Source organism: Sinohyriopsis cumingii, chromosome 3 (genome assembly GCF_028554795.1).
Source record: "Sinohyriopsis cumingii isolate HCF-2022 chromosome 3, ASM2855479v2, whole genome shotgun sequence".
NCBI classification, from domain to species: Eukaryota; Metazoa; Mollusca; class Bivalvia; order Unionida; family Unionidae; genus Sinohyriopsis; species Sinohyriopsis cumingii.
Window position 1 is genome coordinate 142184419 of NC_142963.1, and position 14624 is coordinate 142199042.

At 35.8% G+C, this 14624-nt stretch overlaps 1 protein-coding gene across 1 annotated transcript; it reads left to right on the top strand.

The window, feature by feature from the left end:
- Positions 1-863: 863 nt before the first annotated feature.
- On the top strand, positions 864-8804 carry LOC149803980 (PI-PLC X domain-containing protein 2-like). The gene is made up of 2 exons (XM_089951466.1): positions 864-951; positions 5886-8804. Exons 1-2 carry the CDS (start codon positions 864-866, stop codon positions 6743-6745), a joined length of 948 nt encoding a protein of 315 aa, XP_089807592.1. The 3' UTR covers positions 6746-8804.
- The last annotated feature ends 5820 nt before the right edge of the window (positions 8805-14624 follow it).

Here is a 14624-nt window from a genome sequence, read left to right on the forward strand (position 1 = left end):
GCTTGATCATCATTCTTCGAATCGACATTTTAACAATCAATTAAAACTTCATAGACATCATGACGTCATATTTTACTGAAACGCTATTTTTTTCTTCCGTAACAGCAAATAAACCACAAGGGGTGGAGGTGGGGAAAATCATATAATTTTTATAGGGATGTATCGTGTGGAGTCCCATAGAAGGTACACATTTATGTACAAGACTAATTTTGAATTCACATACTATTAATGCACTATTCATTTGTTACTTGTAGCCAACAGTACTCAACAAACCTGGATGCAAAAGACTTTCGTGTCAATACACTAAAGGGAGGTAATCAATTTTTAATCACGTCCCAATGTATGTTTGGAGAACAACTTAGCGGTGTTAACCAAGAGACGATATTTTATTTATCTGAACATTCTACGTAATTACCATGTAGTTGAAGGACCGCCATGCTTGATAAATGCATCCAAACGCGCAGTACGTGTCCGAATAATAACATATACGGCGTTACCCGCCCCCAGAACGACAAAAGAGAAGTGTTACTTGAATTTACTGACTCTAAGTTGAAGAAAAAAATCGGTGTAGAATTAGTTGTAATGAAATTTGAGCCACAAACCAATAAATCCAGGGTTTATAATCCATAATTGCCTCGGTTATTTTAAATCACGTGCTTTGACATGGAAAGAGGCTATGTCCAGGTATTCGATATTGACATAACTTAAATCCATCGATTGATCCAGACCTGGAGCTAAGTATTTCACATTCCGCTGATACGGTGACGACATAATTGCACTATTTAAGCAGAGACACGCATGCCTTAGATTAAAGTTGGTGTAAAGCTACACGTCAACAGCGGTTAAGTTCCTGCTTAGACAACATGTCCAAATATACCGATTTTTCAAACTGGATGGGGGGACTTCCGGAGCACCTGGCTAGAAGCCCTCTCAGCTGTTTGGCTATTCCAGGTGGGTCAAACTCCAAGTTTCTTGGCAATGGTAGTGGTACTAACACACCAGAATTATGACAATCTTACTGTTGCAGACACAGCGTTACATAATTTCGTTTTGGCATTAACTTGTTTTAACTCTTCTTTTAAAGTACAATTCGTTGTCAATTTATGCATAACAAAATTCCAGTCTAACAATAATTGGAATTGTTTCTGATATAACAAGTGGACGAATGTCTTAATTTGCCTCGAATTGATACATTATTTTTTATTCCTGAATTATGAAATCTAAAAGTAACAACCAGAGATTGTTAGTTACGTTTAGATTCACTTTGTTTTAGTCTTTGCTTTAAGTACAACATAACTTTAACTTTGAATATACGGAAATTAAACTTGTATGAGAAGTCATGGAAATCTAAACAGTTTAACTGATTATTAAGTAGCCACCTCCAAGACGTAGAAAAAAGGTGAATGTTAAGACAAGTAGCTTCTCACCCCAGGTTCTTCGCTTCTCAGATTATCTAATAGGGAACTTGATAATCTTGTTCTTTTGGGAATAGGTCACTGCTTTAAAGCAGGGGTTTCTAAGGCAGGTTCTACTGTTGACAAGAAACGTGTTGTGAATAATCAAACTGCATGACTTGAAATGTATCTCTTATTGCATGTCTTGAAATGTATCTCTAGTACAGCTTATCAAAATGAGAAGAAGAAACAAAATACTGAGTTTGTAAATTTAAAAAAAGTCCAAAATTAAACTTAAGTTTAAGTTTAATTTGATAAGGACTACATCACTCTTTTTAACAATTTATATAAACATGTATATAAAAAAAGCAAGAACATAAACGCAACAAAATGGTCCAAAAGAATAAAAAAAACTTACCTGTATTTCTTTTGTTGTCACAGTTTCCTGTTACAGCACCGTCAATAATACACTCCACCCCACCCCAAAGCAAAACACTCCCACACACAGAAATCAGCAAAAGCAAGGTAAAATCGTACAATAACTGGCTAATGGTTTATTTATGCTATGGGAGGAACCGATATTGTCAGCTGTACCGTTTTCATTGCAGAATATTTATTTGACTATTTTTTAAATAAAAATTATCAATGACATTAATCATGAACTAAGAATGCATAATCTGCAATCATAGGAGGAAAAGTAAAATACATCGCTTTTCTTTGATTTCTCGCGCATAGTTACAGCATTTCATGACAACGTGAAGTACGTAAAGATATAACGTACAAAACGTACTTATAAATTAAGTCACTATTGGCATTATACATATTTCTGCAACTATAACACCTGTACAGTTACAATTATAATACGCGTACAACTACAATTCTAACACGTACATCTACAATTGTAACACGTATATACCTACAATTAAAACACATATCAGCTACAAGTATAATACATATACAGTTACAATTATAACATACATAGGCCTACAGCTTTAATTATAACACATATACATCAACAATTATAGCAGGTGTGCAGCCTCTAATGGACACACACACTTCTGTACATTTTGAAATTGACAATAAAAAGGTAACTGGCTGTGACTAACAGACTGTAAACATGTTGATCAACTATCAATCACTTTCAACACGATCGCTGGTCAAAGTTTATGATATGTGTACCAATGAAACTGTGATTCATTATTTTACTATGTACTTATAAATTTTGGAAAGTAATAAGATTTTTGTACGGCTTAACTGAAAATTCCAACGAAACCTACCATGCCAGCGTATTACTGACAATAGGAATTTCAATGGAAACTAGCATGTCAGTGTATTACTGACAATAGGAATTTCAATGGAAACTAACATGCCTACGAATTACTGACAATATGAATTTCAATGGAAACTACCATGCCAGCGTATTACTGACACTAGGAATTTCAATGAAAACAAATATGCCAGCGTATTACTGACAGTAGGAATTTCAATGGAAATTAACATGCCAGCGTATTACTGACAATTGGAATTTCAATGTAAACTACAAAGCTTGCGCATTACTGACACATGGAAATTCAATGGAAACTACCATGCCAACGTATTACTGACACTAGAAATTTCAATGGAAACTACCATGCTAGCGTATCACTAACAATAGGAATTTCAATGGAAACCACCATGCAAGCGTATTACTGACACTAGGAATTTCAATGAAAACAAAAATGCCAGCGTATTACTGTCAGTAGGAATTTTAGTGGAAAATAACATGCCAGCTTATTACTGACAATTGGAATTTAAATGGAAACTACTATGCCTGCGCATTAGTGACACTAAGAATTTCAATGGACACTACAATGCCAGCACATTACTGACAATAGGAATTTCCGTGGAACATAACATGCCAGCGTATTATTGACAATGGGAATTTCAATGGAATCCAACATTCCAGCGTATTACTGACATTAGGAATTTCAATGGAACCCAACATTACAGCGTACTGTTAACAATAGTAATTTAAATGGAACCTAACATGCCAGCCTTTTATTGACAAAAGGAATTTCAATGGAACCTAACATTCCATCGTATTACTGACAATAGGAATTTCAATGGTACCTAACACTATTGTACAAGTACTTACTGTAAGAATTATTATGACTTATTGTTAAATATGGAAATGGAGTTAATTTAGTATACGATTGAATAGTTTTCGTATGTACCAGGGCGTTCAGTATTTGGGGAGGGGCGGGGGTATAAAATGTAAACCACTTAAGATTAAACTATCCCAAACGCTTCCGGTTCCTCACAGCTGCGTGCTTCCAGGTGTGCTAACAAGGCACGAATCTAGTGCTTAATCGCTTTTAACACACTATCATACTTGTCGCTTTAAACATAATCTCGTGTTTGTAAAGAAGTTAATATAAAATGGAGAAGAAAAAAAAAAAACAATTATAAGAGGTACGGTTTTAAACTCCCTTGTTTAAATTGCACTAGATAATTCATTTTTAGTCATTTTCAATTACTGAAAATATCTTTTAATTTGTAATACTATTTTCCATACTCCACTTGTTTTAATTTGTAATACTAAAATTATTTTCCATACTCCACTCGTTTGAATTTGTAATACTAAAACTATTTTCCATGCTCCACTTCTTTAATTTGTAATACTTAAACTATTTTCCATACTCCACTCGCTTTAATTCCTATTAATTCCTTTTTGCAACATTTTAAAGGTCAGATTCGTTAATTTTTATTACTAATTTACGTTTATTTTTTATATATTAATTCTGGTCATATATGTTTCTTTTTGGAATTTATACTGCACGATAACAATCGTCACCAGTTATTATTATTATTATTATTATTATTATTATTATTAAATATTTAATACTGACAATGATAACCAATGCAACAGAGCAAGGCAGTTTACATAGAAAGACAACAATTTCATGACATTTGCTGAAACGAAGTAACTACAACATTCGCAGACCCGTGCCTTCGTTTGCACCCCACCTCTCATTTTCAAATCGAAAAGCATCAAGGGTATTGTTGTTGTTGCTGTGTGGTTTAACGCGATTTTTCAGCACACGATAGGCTATACATGGCGGCCAGTATTAATGGTGGAGGAAGAACCCAGACAAACCCCGGAAAGAACCACCGACCCACGAGAAGCTACTAGCAAGCTTTCTCACATACCAACATTGGCCGAATCCAAGACTCGAACCCACGCAGACAAAGGTGATATCAAGGGTCTAAAAAATTGCACAAATCTTAGTTATTTCATTCATTGATTTATAGTTTCTGTATCGCCAAGGGGTCCCTAACACTGTCGAATTACTGGCGTTATAACGCAAAAGGAAGCACCTGATGTAAACAAGCAGTCAGTCTGCTTGCTGTCCATTTCTGGGTTTTAGAATAGCCTATTTCAGTAACACTGTCGTCTGCGTCCAATATTTTCTTGTTATTTTATTCCTAACACAAACTGAACAAAGGAACTCTTGAATACATGTGTTCAGAGATGCAAATCCAAAATTTACGGAATTATTACAATTTTCAAAGACGGTGAACTACATCAAATCTGTTGCTTGAAAACGTAGACTGGTCCAAGCAAATGTGGCGACCGTGCTGCTAAACACACTCCTGTTTGATTCGAAACGCCATCAAGTTGAGAGTGCTTGTCCCCCCCCCCCCCGAGAGAACCAGGTTAGAAATTATGAATCAATGAATAAAATGACTATGCTCTGTGCATTTTGCACATTCTTGATGACTTCTTTTCTCATCGGTAGTGGGGTACAAACAAACGGGATGGTGTCATAATACTTTTTTATATAGTGGAAACGTTATTAAGACTATTAATTAACGCCCATCTTCATTGATTGGATTCTGCAGGCTGCATTGAACTCTTCTTGGACTTTTGGAAATAGCCCAACCATGATATTGTACCAGGATCATTTGGGCGTTTTGTTTTAGACATATGTGTGCCTTGTATTTCTACTTCTTGCATCTTCGCTAGCCAAGGTTCCGATCTGTTAACCCTATCTACATCTCGGAGGATTGCTCAGATATTCCGGTGCTTCGGGTTTGTGAATTTAATTCGAAGCGACGGCAAGCCACCACATCCAAGCAGACTCAACTTGTTCAAATTTGAACACTGTTGACTGTTCCTACATGATCAAGACAAGAGGAGCACACAAAGTGAATGGACCTATAAATAAGCAATTTTCTACTGCCGATTCGTGTTTGTACAAATACATCGATTACCTCAAATACTCATGTATTATCTTCTCTCTGGTATATTGTCATACTTACAGAATTTAACTTATAAAGTATAATTTTGAAGTCAACGGCCTCCACCTTTTCCTGCCAATGTACAATGTCGCTAGGACAAAGTTCTGAAATATCTGAATGATCCGCCAAAATGAAGATGGGGTTGACACATCGGAATCTTAGCTTTCGAAGATCTACTCATTGTTACAGTGCGTATATTTATTATTTCAGGATCACACAACTCTGGAACCAGTGATCTCGACCCAACCTTAGGAATCGCAGTGGACCAATCAAAGACGCTGCAATCGCTAGGCAAATGTTGCTGTGTAATTCCTGTAATCCAAAGATGGTCAAAGACTCAAAATCTTTCAATAAAAGAACAACTTGAATCAGGTATACGCTACCTGGACCTAAGAATCGCATTTCATCCAGGAAATATGGATTTTCATTTTGTACATGGCCTTTATGGTGGTCTTATTTTGCCAGCAATGCACGAGATAAAGACATTTTTGGAGAAGAACCCGCGAGAAATTGTGATTTTGGATTTCAATCATTTCTACAACATGAATCCCACATCACATGAAACATTGCTCAGAGAAATAAGAAAAATTTTTGACGCGCTAATTATTCCCCCTGATCCTGTCATCGCGCCTAAGCATGCCATGACCTTGACCTCTTTGTGGAACAAACAAGGTCGGGTCATCATATGTTACCAAGACGAGGGAAGTAGTGCCAAATACAACCTTTTCTGGTCGAAATACAAACTGAAATCTCCTTGGGCGAACACAAATTCCACAGATTCTCTGATAGCTTTCCACGAAAATATCTATGTCAATAAACACCGATATATGACCGACGATTTTTACGTATGGCAAGGGGTTTTGACACCAGCCGGAAAAGACATTGTTACACATCTGTGTGGCTCTCTCGAGGAAAATTTTTCAGACAATGGTTCCAAGGCATTTGTTACGTGGTTGAAACAAAAGAAACCTGGTGATCAAGAGATCAATATATGCAGTGTTGACTTTGTGGAAAAGCATGATTTTGTACCCAATGTTATTGGCTTAAATGACAAAATTCCCAAAAACTAGTCAAGGGTATTGCTGAGAGTAACTTTGCTTGATATTAGTATGCAAATAAAGCACACAAAACAGAACCGACATAAATGGTACTTCTTTGGTTGCAATGGAGTGAACAGGGATCCTTAAGACGCTTGTTTTATCTAATAATGAAGTATTGATTTTTGCATGACTTACAAAGCCCTGCTGTATCTGACATGTATTTTATCATTATCAGTTCTTTCCTTGGATGGCAGATTACCAATATAAGAATCAGCATGAACATGAATGGTATTTCCTCAATATATTAAAACCAATAAAACTTCCCAGTACGCGAATGGTTTAGCTAATCACTCCATTATAACAAAAAAGAGCTTTCCTGATTCATGTTAAAAGATGGCATGATTAATATTCTCAAACCAATAGTCATAGATCAGACCTTTAATAATGGTTACCAAAAAGGTTTAGGCTGCACAACAGCGAGTTTTGTGCTGTTGCAATCAGTACAATATAATGTGAACATGGGTTCACGGGTTTTTGCTGCTTTTCTTGATACAAAAAAGGCATTTGATACCGTGTGGCATAAAGGAATACTTTTTAAATTATTCACGTTGGGAATTACGGGTAAATCCCTTTTGATATTTTTTAACATATATACAAATTTACAGAGTAAAGTTCTTGTAAATGGGCAATTTTCAGATTGGTTCTAAATTGGCCAAGGAATGAGACAAAGGGGTGTTTTGTCAACCTTGATGTACACAATATTTATAAATGACATGCTGCTACAGTTAGAAAATAGATTTGGAGCAAAGATTGGAACCTTAGCTGTGGGAAATCCAACTCTAGCTGATGATATTTCACTTTTGGCTATATATTCTAGCAATCTGCAAAAGCTGTTCGATATAGCATACGACTACAGTAATAAGTGGCGATTCGAGCTTAGTGTCACAAAGTCATACATTATCATTTTCGGACCCCGATACAAGAATTATATCAATATGAAATGGTATCTTGGCCCGTCATGTTTGCCGGTTACTGATTCGGCAACACGCCTGGGTCACCGGATTAACTCAAAGCTGACGTCGCATGACGCAATTCTCGATGCATGCAAGAAAGGGAAAAAATCTTTTCACGGTCTGTTTGGCATTGGCATTAAACCGAATGGTTTAAATCCTTTGGTTGCTGCAAATGTAATTAAAAAGGTAATTTTCCCTTCAATGTTTTATGGAAGTGAATTATGGTGTAACATTTCAAAAAGTGACCTCGCTTTATTGGATAAAACTCTGAGGTATTTTGCCAAACATTTACGATGTTTTCCAATACATACAAGATCAGACATTGCCCTGGGAATGCTAGGATGGACATCAGCGCAGTCCGAAATTGATAGAAGAAAATTGATATTTTTACACAGATTGTGTTTGATGCCTAACAATGTACATACTAAACGTGTGTTTAACGTTGCGTTATTTCACTTCATTTTAAGCGGATGTATGTCAAGCTACGGGTTAATTTCAAATTTATATTATACCTCAAAGAAGTTTGACTTGCTCGGGTATCTAACTGATTATTTACATCATTCTGAAATTCCAGATAAACATAATTGGAAAGAAATTGTAAGGTCAAAAATGGTTGGTCTTGAAAATAACCCCTGGAGAGTTCGTATGTCTAATCAAGCAGATTTTGATAGATTCTCTTCGATGCACGAATACTTACGACCTGCCTCAGTGTGGCAGTCGGCTAAAACCAGACAACACACTAAGGTATTTACATATGTAGCTAAACTATGGGCTGCTGTTCCACAAACACAGCTTGATATGTGTATTAGATGTGGGAATGTTTATACAGACTTGATACTTCATTGTTGTGCTAGTTGTCCTTATATGTCGAACTTTAGAAATTCTTTCTCGGATTTCCTTACTGATAAATTTCCACTGAGCCTATACATTACGTTATTCAATGTAGAAGATGAGATGCAACTACAATATCTTCAGGTAAAAGGTTACCATCAGGAGTAATCGACAAAGAAAACTCCAAGCTATTCGTCCTGTATGCAGCATACTTTGTCATGCAGTGTGCAGCTATCTTCTGTAAATAAAGTACTGAAACTTGCAACTTATGCAGTTGACGAACACTTTGTTGACTGATATTGTGTAAGAATTTGTAATCTAATAAAAACTTTTTTTTATATATAAATATTTATTGATTGTATTCATATGATTTATTCTTATATCACGTAATCTTCCATGGAAGGAAATAAAGATGATGATGATGATGATGTATTTGTTTAGACTAACAGGGGGCCTGGGAGGGGGTAATCATGCTTTCGTCCTAATACAAAATAGGGGTTTGGCAATGAAACCTCAGTATACTCTACTACTACCGAATTAAAGTGTGCAATTCATAATTTGTAATGCTTACGTCTTTTCGTCAGAAATACGTACATAATCGTCAAGAACAACGAGAGAAAATGCGTGTGTACGTATTACTTACATGGACGTGGCTACACGCATAAACAATATGTTGGAAGTGGGTATATACATGCATGTCGAAAAGTTTACACGTTTACTTTGTTGGACAGTGCAGAAATATATGCAATTACAGAAAATATTTGAAAAATAAAGTTAATAACTATGTTTCATTTGTACAATTTGATTTATTAAATAACAAAACTATTTCAGAATAACACTTAATTTTTAATTAACATCATTCTTTATGACAAACCTTCATTGATTAAATAACACGATTTTCCAGGATGAAAATCAGTTTATTAAATAGCACCATTCTAAAGAATAAAAATAAATCTTCAGAATAAATTTATCTTATAAAGTACAGCCAATGTTCACAATAAAACTGAAGTAAAGAGAAAATACATGAGTGAAAGAAAAAGGAAGAATTTAAATCAGTTTATTGTGGGTGGATACAAATCTTTTGAAATACAAATAGTCCAAAAATTCATATTTTATATGACGTTAACGTAATGGTGATATGATATGACGTAAGATTACATGAAGATAATATTACATTAACTTGAGGATAATATACCGAGTGCCTCAAACGGGCAATGATCTATTATTGAAATTTATAAAATGAGTTTAATAATTTGCAGTTTTTGCTAGCCTTGAGAATTGCATTTACTTCTGACCCAGACACTGCACTTTTTTAAAATTCTTGCGCGTGTAAAAATTAGTCATTTATGTGAGTTGAAGCAATATTGCACAATTGATAACAAGTAACATTTATAAGTATTTTGTAGTTGTTGTAAAAATTACAGTTATAAAGAAAGAGTTATTTCACTAGAAAGAACATTTGACACCGATCGCTTCACTTTTGAATACTGAATCTCCGCCGATGGAACTTCATTCAGTTGGGCGAGTTCAAGTCGTTGAGTGCTATATGCCTGGGTTTCGATGAGACTACAATGTTTTGCGACCAGATAATTTGTTCACATTATCTTCATAACAGAAGTGAATTTACTGACTCCCATAAATTAACATTTAATCCATGATTGTCCTGGGGTTTGTGTGCAAGATTTATAATGTGTGCTAACAGCAATCGAATGGGAACTGTTAACATTACAATATTATTCAGCCGTTTATCTTCATAACTCGGTATATGTGTTGGACAGGGCAATGGATCGTTTTGGTTCCTGCACATTTTCCATGTCACGTATGCATTGACCAACGTAATTCTAAAACTAAAGGTATAATATTTAAAACATAGCAAACTACCAATAATGAAACACAATGTTTATTTTTAGTTTTCTTTCGACTGACAAAAGTACGCGCAATGCTATATTTGACAGAGTCGGGACTCCACCAAATACACTTAAAGTCATCAATCGAATGCCATTCTTGTATTATCTTCTCATTCAAAATCCAATACAAATTGGCCTTTACCAGGTAATACAACAATAAGACTATTCTTCAGTGGGGGGTGGGGGTATTTCACCAAGAGGCAGTATTTTAAGACCATGTAGAGTAGTCTGGTGCAGTGTCTAGTAATCTTGAGGTGTCGATCTGCAATTCAGGTTAAATGTATTTCTTATTTTAATTTTAGAGTCCCTGAATTCAGTTGGAGGCATCAATTCAATTCAGTTCAAGCAAAATCTGCTCGTTGACACCAACATCATAAAGCATCACGGAAGTAAATATTGTTATATGCCATAGGGTCTCTTTACCGAGAGAATCAAACACTCGCGTGGATTCGGCTTGTTGTCAACTGGAAGTTCTAATAATACGCCAAGACTATAAATAATTTTACTCTAATTAATCAATGACCACAAAATACCCTAACTTCACAGCTGCATCAGAACTTGAAAATTACATGGCAGCCTAAAACCTGTATGAGTTTTCCTTGTTAGGATTCCGTAGAGTAACGTCAGTACTTAAATACAATAAAATACAGTCACAAATGAAACACCAAATACCGGGAACTATTTTTCTACTACATACCATATTAACCATATTGCAAACAATAAAAGGCGTCTCAAAATAATGGAACAACCCCTTCTCAATTATTCCATTGTGGAAAATATCGGTCTCTATCACAAATATTTAACATGGAAATACACAACCAACCAACACCTTGAGATTTAAATAGGAACTACCTGGCTACCATATCCGTTTATCTGGCGTTGATCTGAACTTATCTACGAAACTAAACATTGTCATCATGAAACCTCATCAATACTGCACTATGTTACATTTGCCCCTAGAAACTGACTGATTACTTGGGTTGCGGAATATTTCCCCAACACCGACTTCCCATAATTAAACAACTAATTACTAAACTCTAACAAATCTCAAAATGGAAACGTACATACAATTGGCGCATACCCTAGATTTATTACAATATTAATGTTTAAATTCAGCATTCGATCGAGACTGTGACAGCAATATCACAGTCGAGCGAAATAGTCGGTACAAACTGTAGTCAACCGATTGACACTATTATGCACTATGATATATTTTAACGGGTAGTATCATATTCAACTGAGTACCGCTTACTGATAGGTCAAAGGGGACATAGAGCGTACTGTTGATTCATCGAATGTGATTCAGTGCAAGCCGTTTTCGAATAGTAAGTTCCTTCTCGTCGGATGAGATATCACTGTTACCCTCAATTTAATACGATCACCCCATGCCTCAAACAATTAGAACTATTTACATTTTATTGTCTTATCTCATGAAATTCTAGTACGCATGTCATGACGGGGTTTATCATTATTATACTTTACGAATCGCAATATGGGAACTTAACAATGCCTGGGGTTTGACCATGAATGGGGCCTATGGGAATTTAACGTTATAGATGGCTCTATAGGGTTTACTGAAATTTAACATTAGGGCTCCAGTGCGACTTATGTAAATTGAACACGCCGGAGCCCGTTGAAACCCCCTATGGAATATAAACTCTAGGGCCAGTATTGGCATCTGTGGAAAGATGGAGAGGCGGACCAAGACACTCGAATTAAGACAATGGTTTATGTTTATAGTACGACACACGTTTATTTTTCTTTATGTTTGAACCACATACACATATAAACGGATGAGAAACAGTAGGGGAGAGGTAATGATCACTAGCACACGTTCTTTTAGAGAAATACCCACACATGCAAACAAATGGAAGGCAGTGGTGGGTGGGGATAAGAAATGGTTACGAACATACGTTCTTAGAGACAAATACTCACAAACACAAATAAACGGGTGAGAGATAGCGGGCATAGGAAACCATTACTAACACACGTTCGTAAAGACAAACTCTTATACACATAAACGGATGAGGGAAGGAGATGAATAGTTGATAGTTACTCAAGCGTTATTAGAAACAAAGCTACACACATCAACACATACAAATAGATGGATGAGGAAATGGGGGGAGGCTATCAAGATAATCACCCATTATAAGTTTTAAGTACTGAATCTAATCCATAACTGGTCAAAACATCACGACTGGTGAAGAGTCACTTCGACCTTTCTTCTTTTCTCCTCCGTGTCATTGTTAAAACTTGAAATGCTATATATAATGACGGTGTGAGATTTGACCAGGGGCATTGCTAGGCTGCCTTGAGAATGTAAACATTTAAGTTACCAACCATAACCGCTTGATAGGAACCCATATAATTATCATTTTCAAAGGAAAGTTGATATGCCGTACTTCACAGATTATATGCTGTCTGAAAATCTCATGAAAGAAATTGTTGTCCTGGGGAGAATTTATGAACCACTGCCTACGATTGGCCAGAATAATTTAAGGCGTACAATTTAGAAGCAATGAGAATTTAACGTGCCGATCTTAGTCGAAATTCTTTAGTCTTAAAATTTCCTGAAAGAGGAAGAGTAGTTTGATTCCGTGCGAAGCCTAAAGAGAATATTACATTCCTCGTTAAACATGAAAGGGACCAGGTAGATGTCTTGTAAAAAAAGACAGGGTTTAGTGCTAGGACGGACAAGTTCTGAAACATAACAGCATTAAGGAACAGCTTTCTGGAAGAGAGACGGGATAGTATGAAGATATAAGTACGAGAAAAGAAGTACGAGGTCAGAATAAAGGACCAGGAAATCCATGAATGGACGAAGCCTAGAGAAGAGGAAGTCGATGAAATCGGAAGACGCTGATACACGGTCAAGGGAGGAAGGTGATGCAAATCAGTCAGTCGTGGACATTGCTCTCTTTTTGCCACTCGTTATCATGATTAAATAAATCCAAATTTGACACTGGTATTAAATTATTTTGACATAATTTAGATTGAATTGGAATTGCCGTTATTAATTTGTTTCGATTAAATTTGTTATTTTTCTTGTCTAAGGTGGCTCGTATTGCTTTATTTCTTCCTGATATTCTTGCTCAGTTCTCTGTTGAAATTCTATTCTTTTTCACTCCCACCGGGCTATAATATTGAGGGAGGTCATCCTCTGGATAACGCCAGCCAAACCCAATTAACCACCCCTCTTACTAAGAAGGCGACGTTACAATAAATAACAGTCCGAAACTGGAAGTGACTTCTAACCCCAGTTAAAAAGGCGTAAAGAAATAGAGTTTGAGTGGGAAGTGATGCTTGAAACTAAATTTTATTCGCAAATATGTAATTCTTGATTTCAAATAATTTTAAAATGTCTCCATTACTGAGGTTAGTAGGAAGATAGACTTCTAAAAGATCTATAACAGATGGTTCAACTGATATTTGGAAATGAAAGAAGACAGTGCTGTGCAGTTTTTTAAATAATGTATTGTCAAACGAATGGCAGCATTTTCAAGAAGTATGTTCCTGATAATATAATAAAAATGCATGAGGCAATTCAAGCATTATCTTCATATGTCCAGTGATAAATATTTAATATCATAACTTTCGCAAGCGCTTGGCACACGTATAAAAAGTTTTGATTGATTGACTGATTTATTTACTTGTAAGTTCATCATTAAATAGTTTTTAATGTGCATAAACAAAACTTTTTTAATGCACGCTGTTGGAACACAGCATCAGATTTTTCATTGGAAAGAACATAAAGGAAAGCCGACGCACTACTAATTAGAAATGTCATCAAATTGATAAGGAAATCTAGAATGAAATAATTACAATCCTGTCCTAAAGGTCAGCGGTAACTTGGCTACAATGGCTATTCAATTTCCCCCATCAAATTTCCTGCATAAAATACCCGCATTTGATTGTCACACGCCTTCTGGAGTCTGTGGACAGTGTTAACCAAACAATGGTTGCACCCTGCCTTCAGCAGCCACTGGAGCGTATCAGTAGCGACTGCTCCATGTATGCAAATTAAACACTACCTTTGCTTGATAGGAAATGCATTATTTACATAAAGTCATATCATGTGTAGCGATGCGTTTCATATTGAGATAATGTTTACCGTACTCCGTAAACACTGTCAATCAAACTCAAAGGTGTTAACATGTC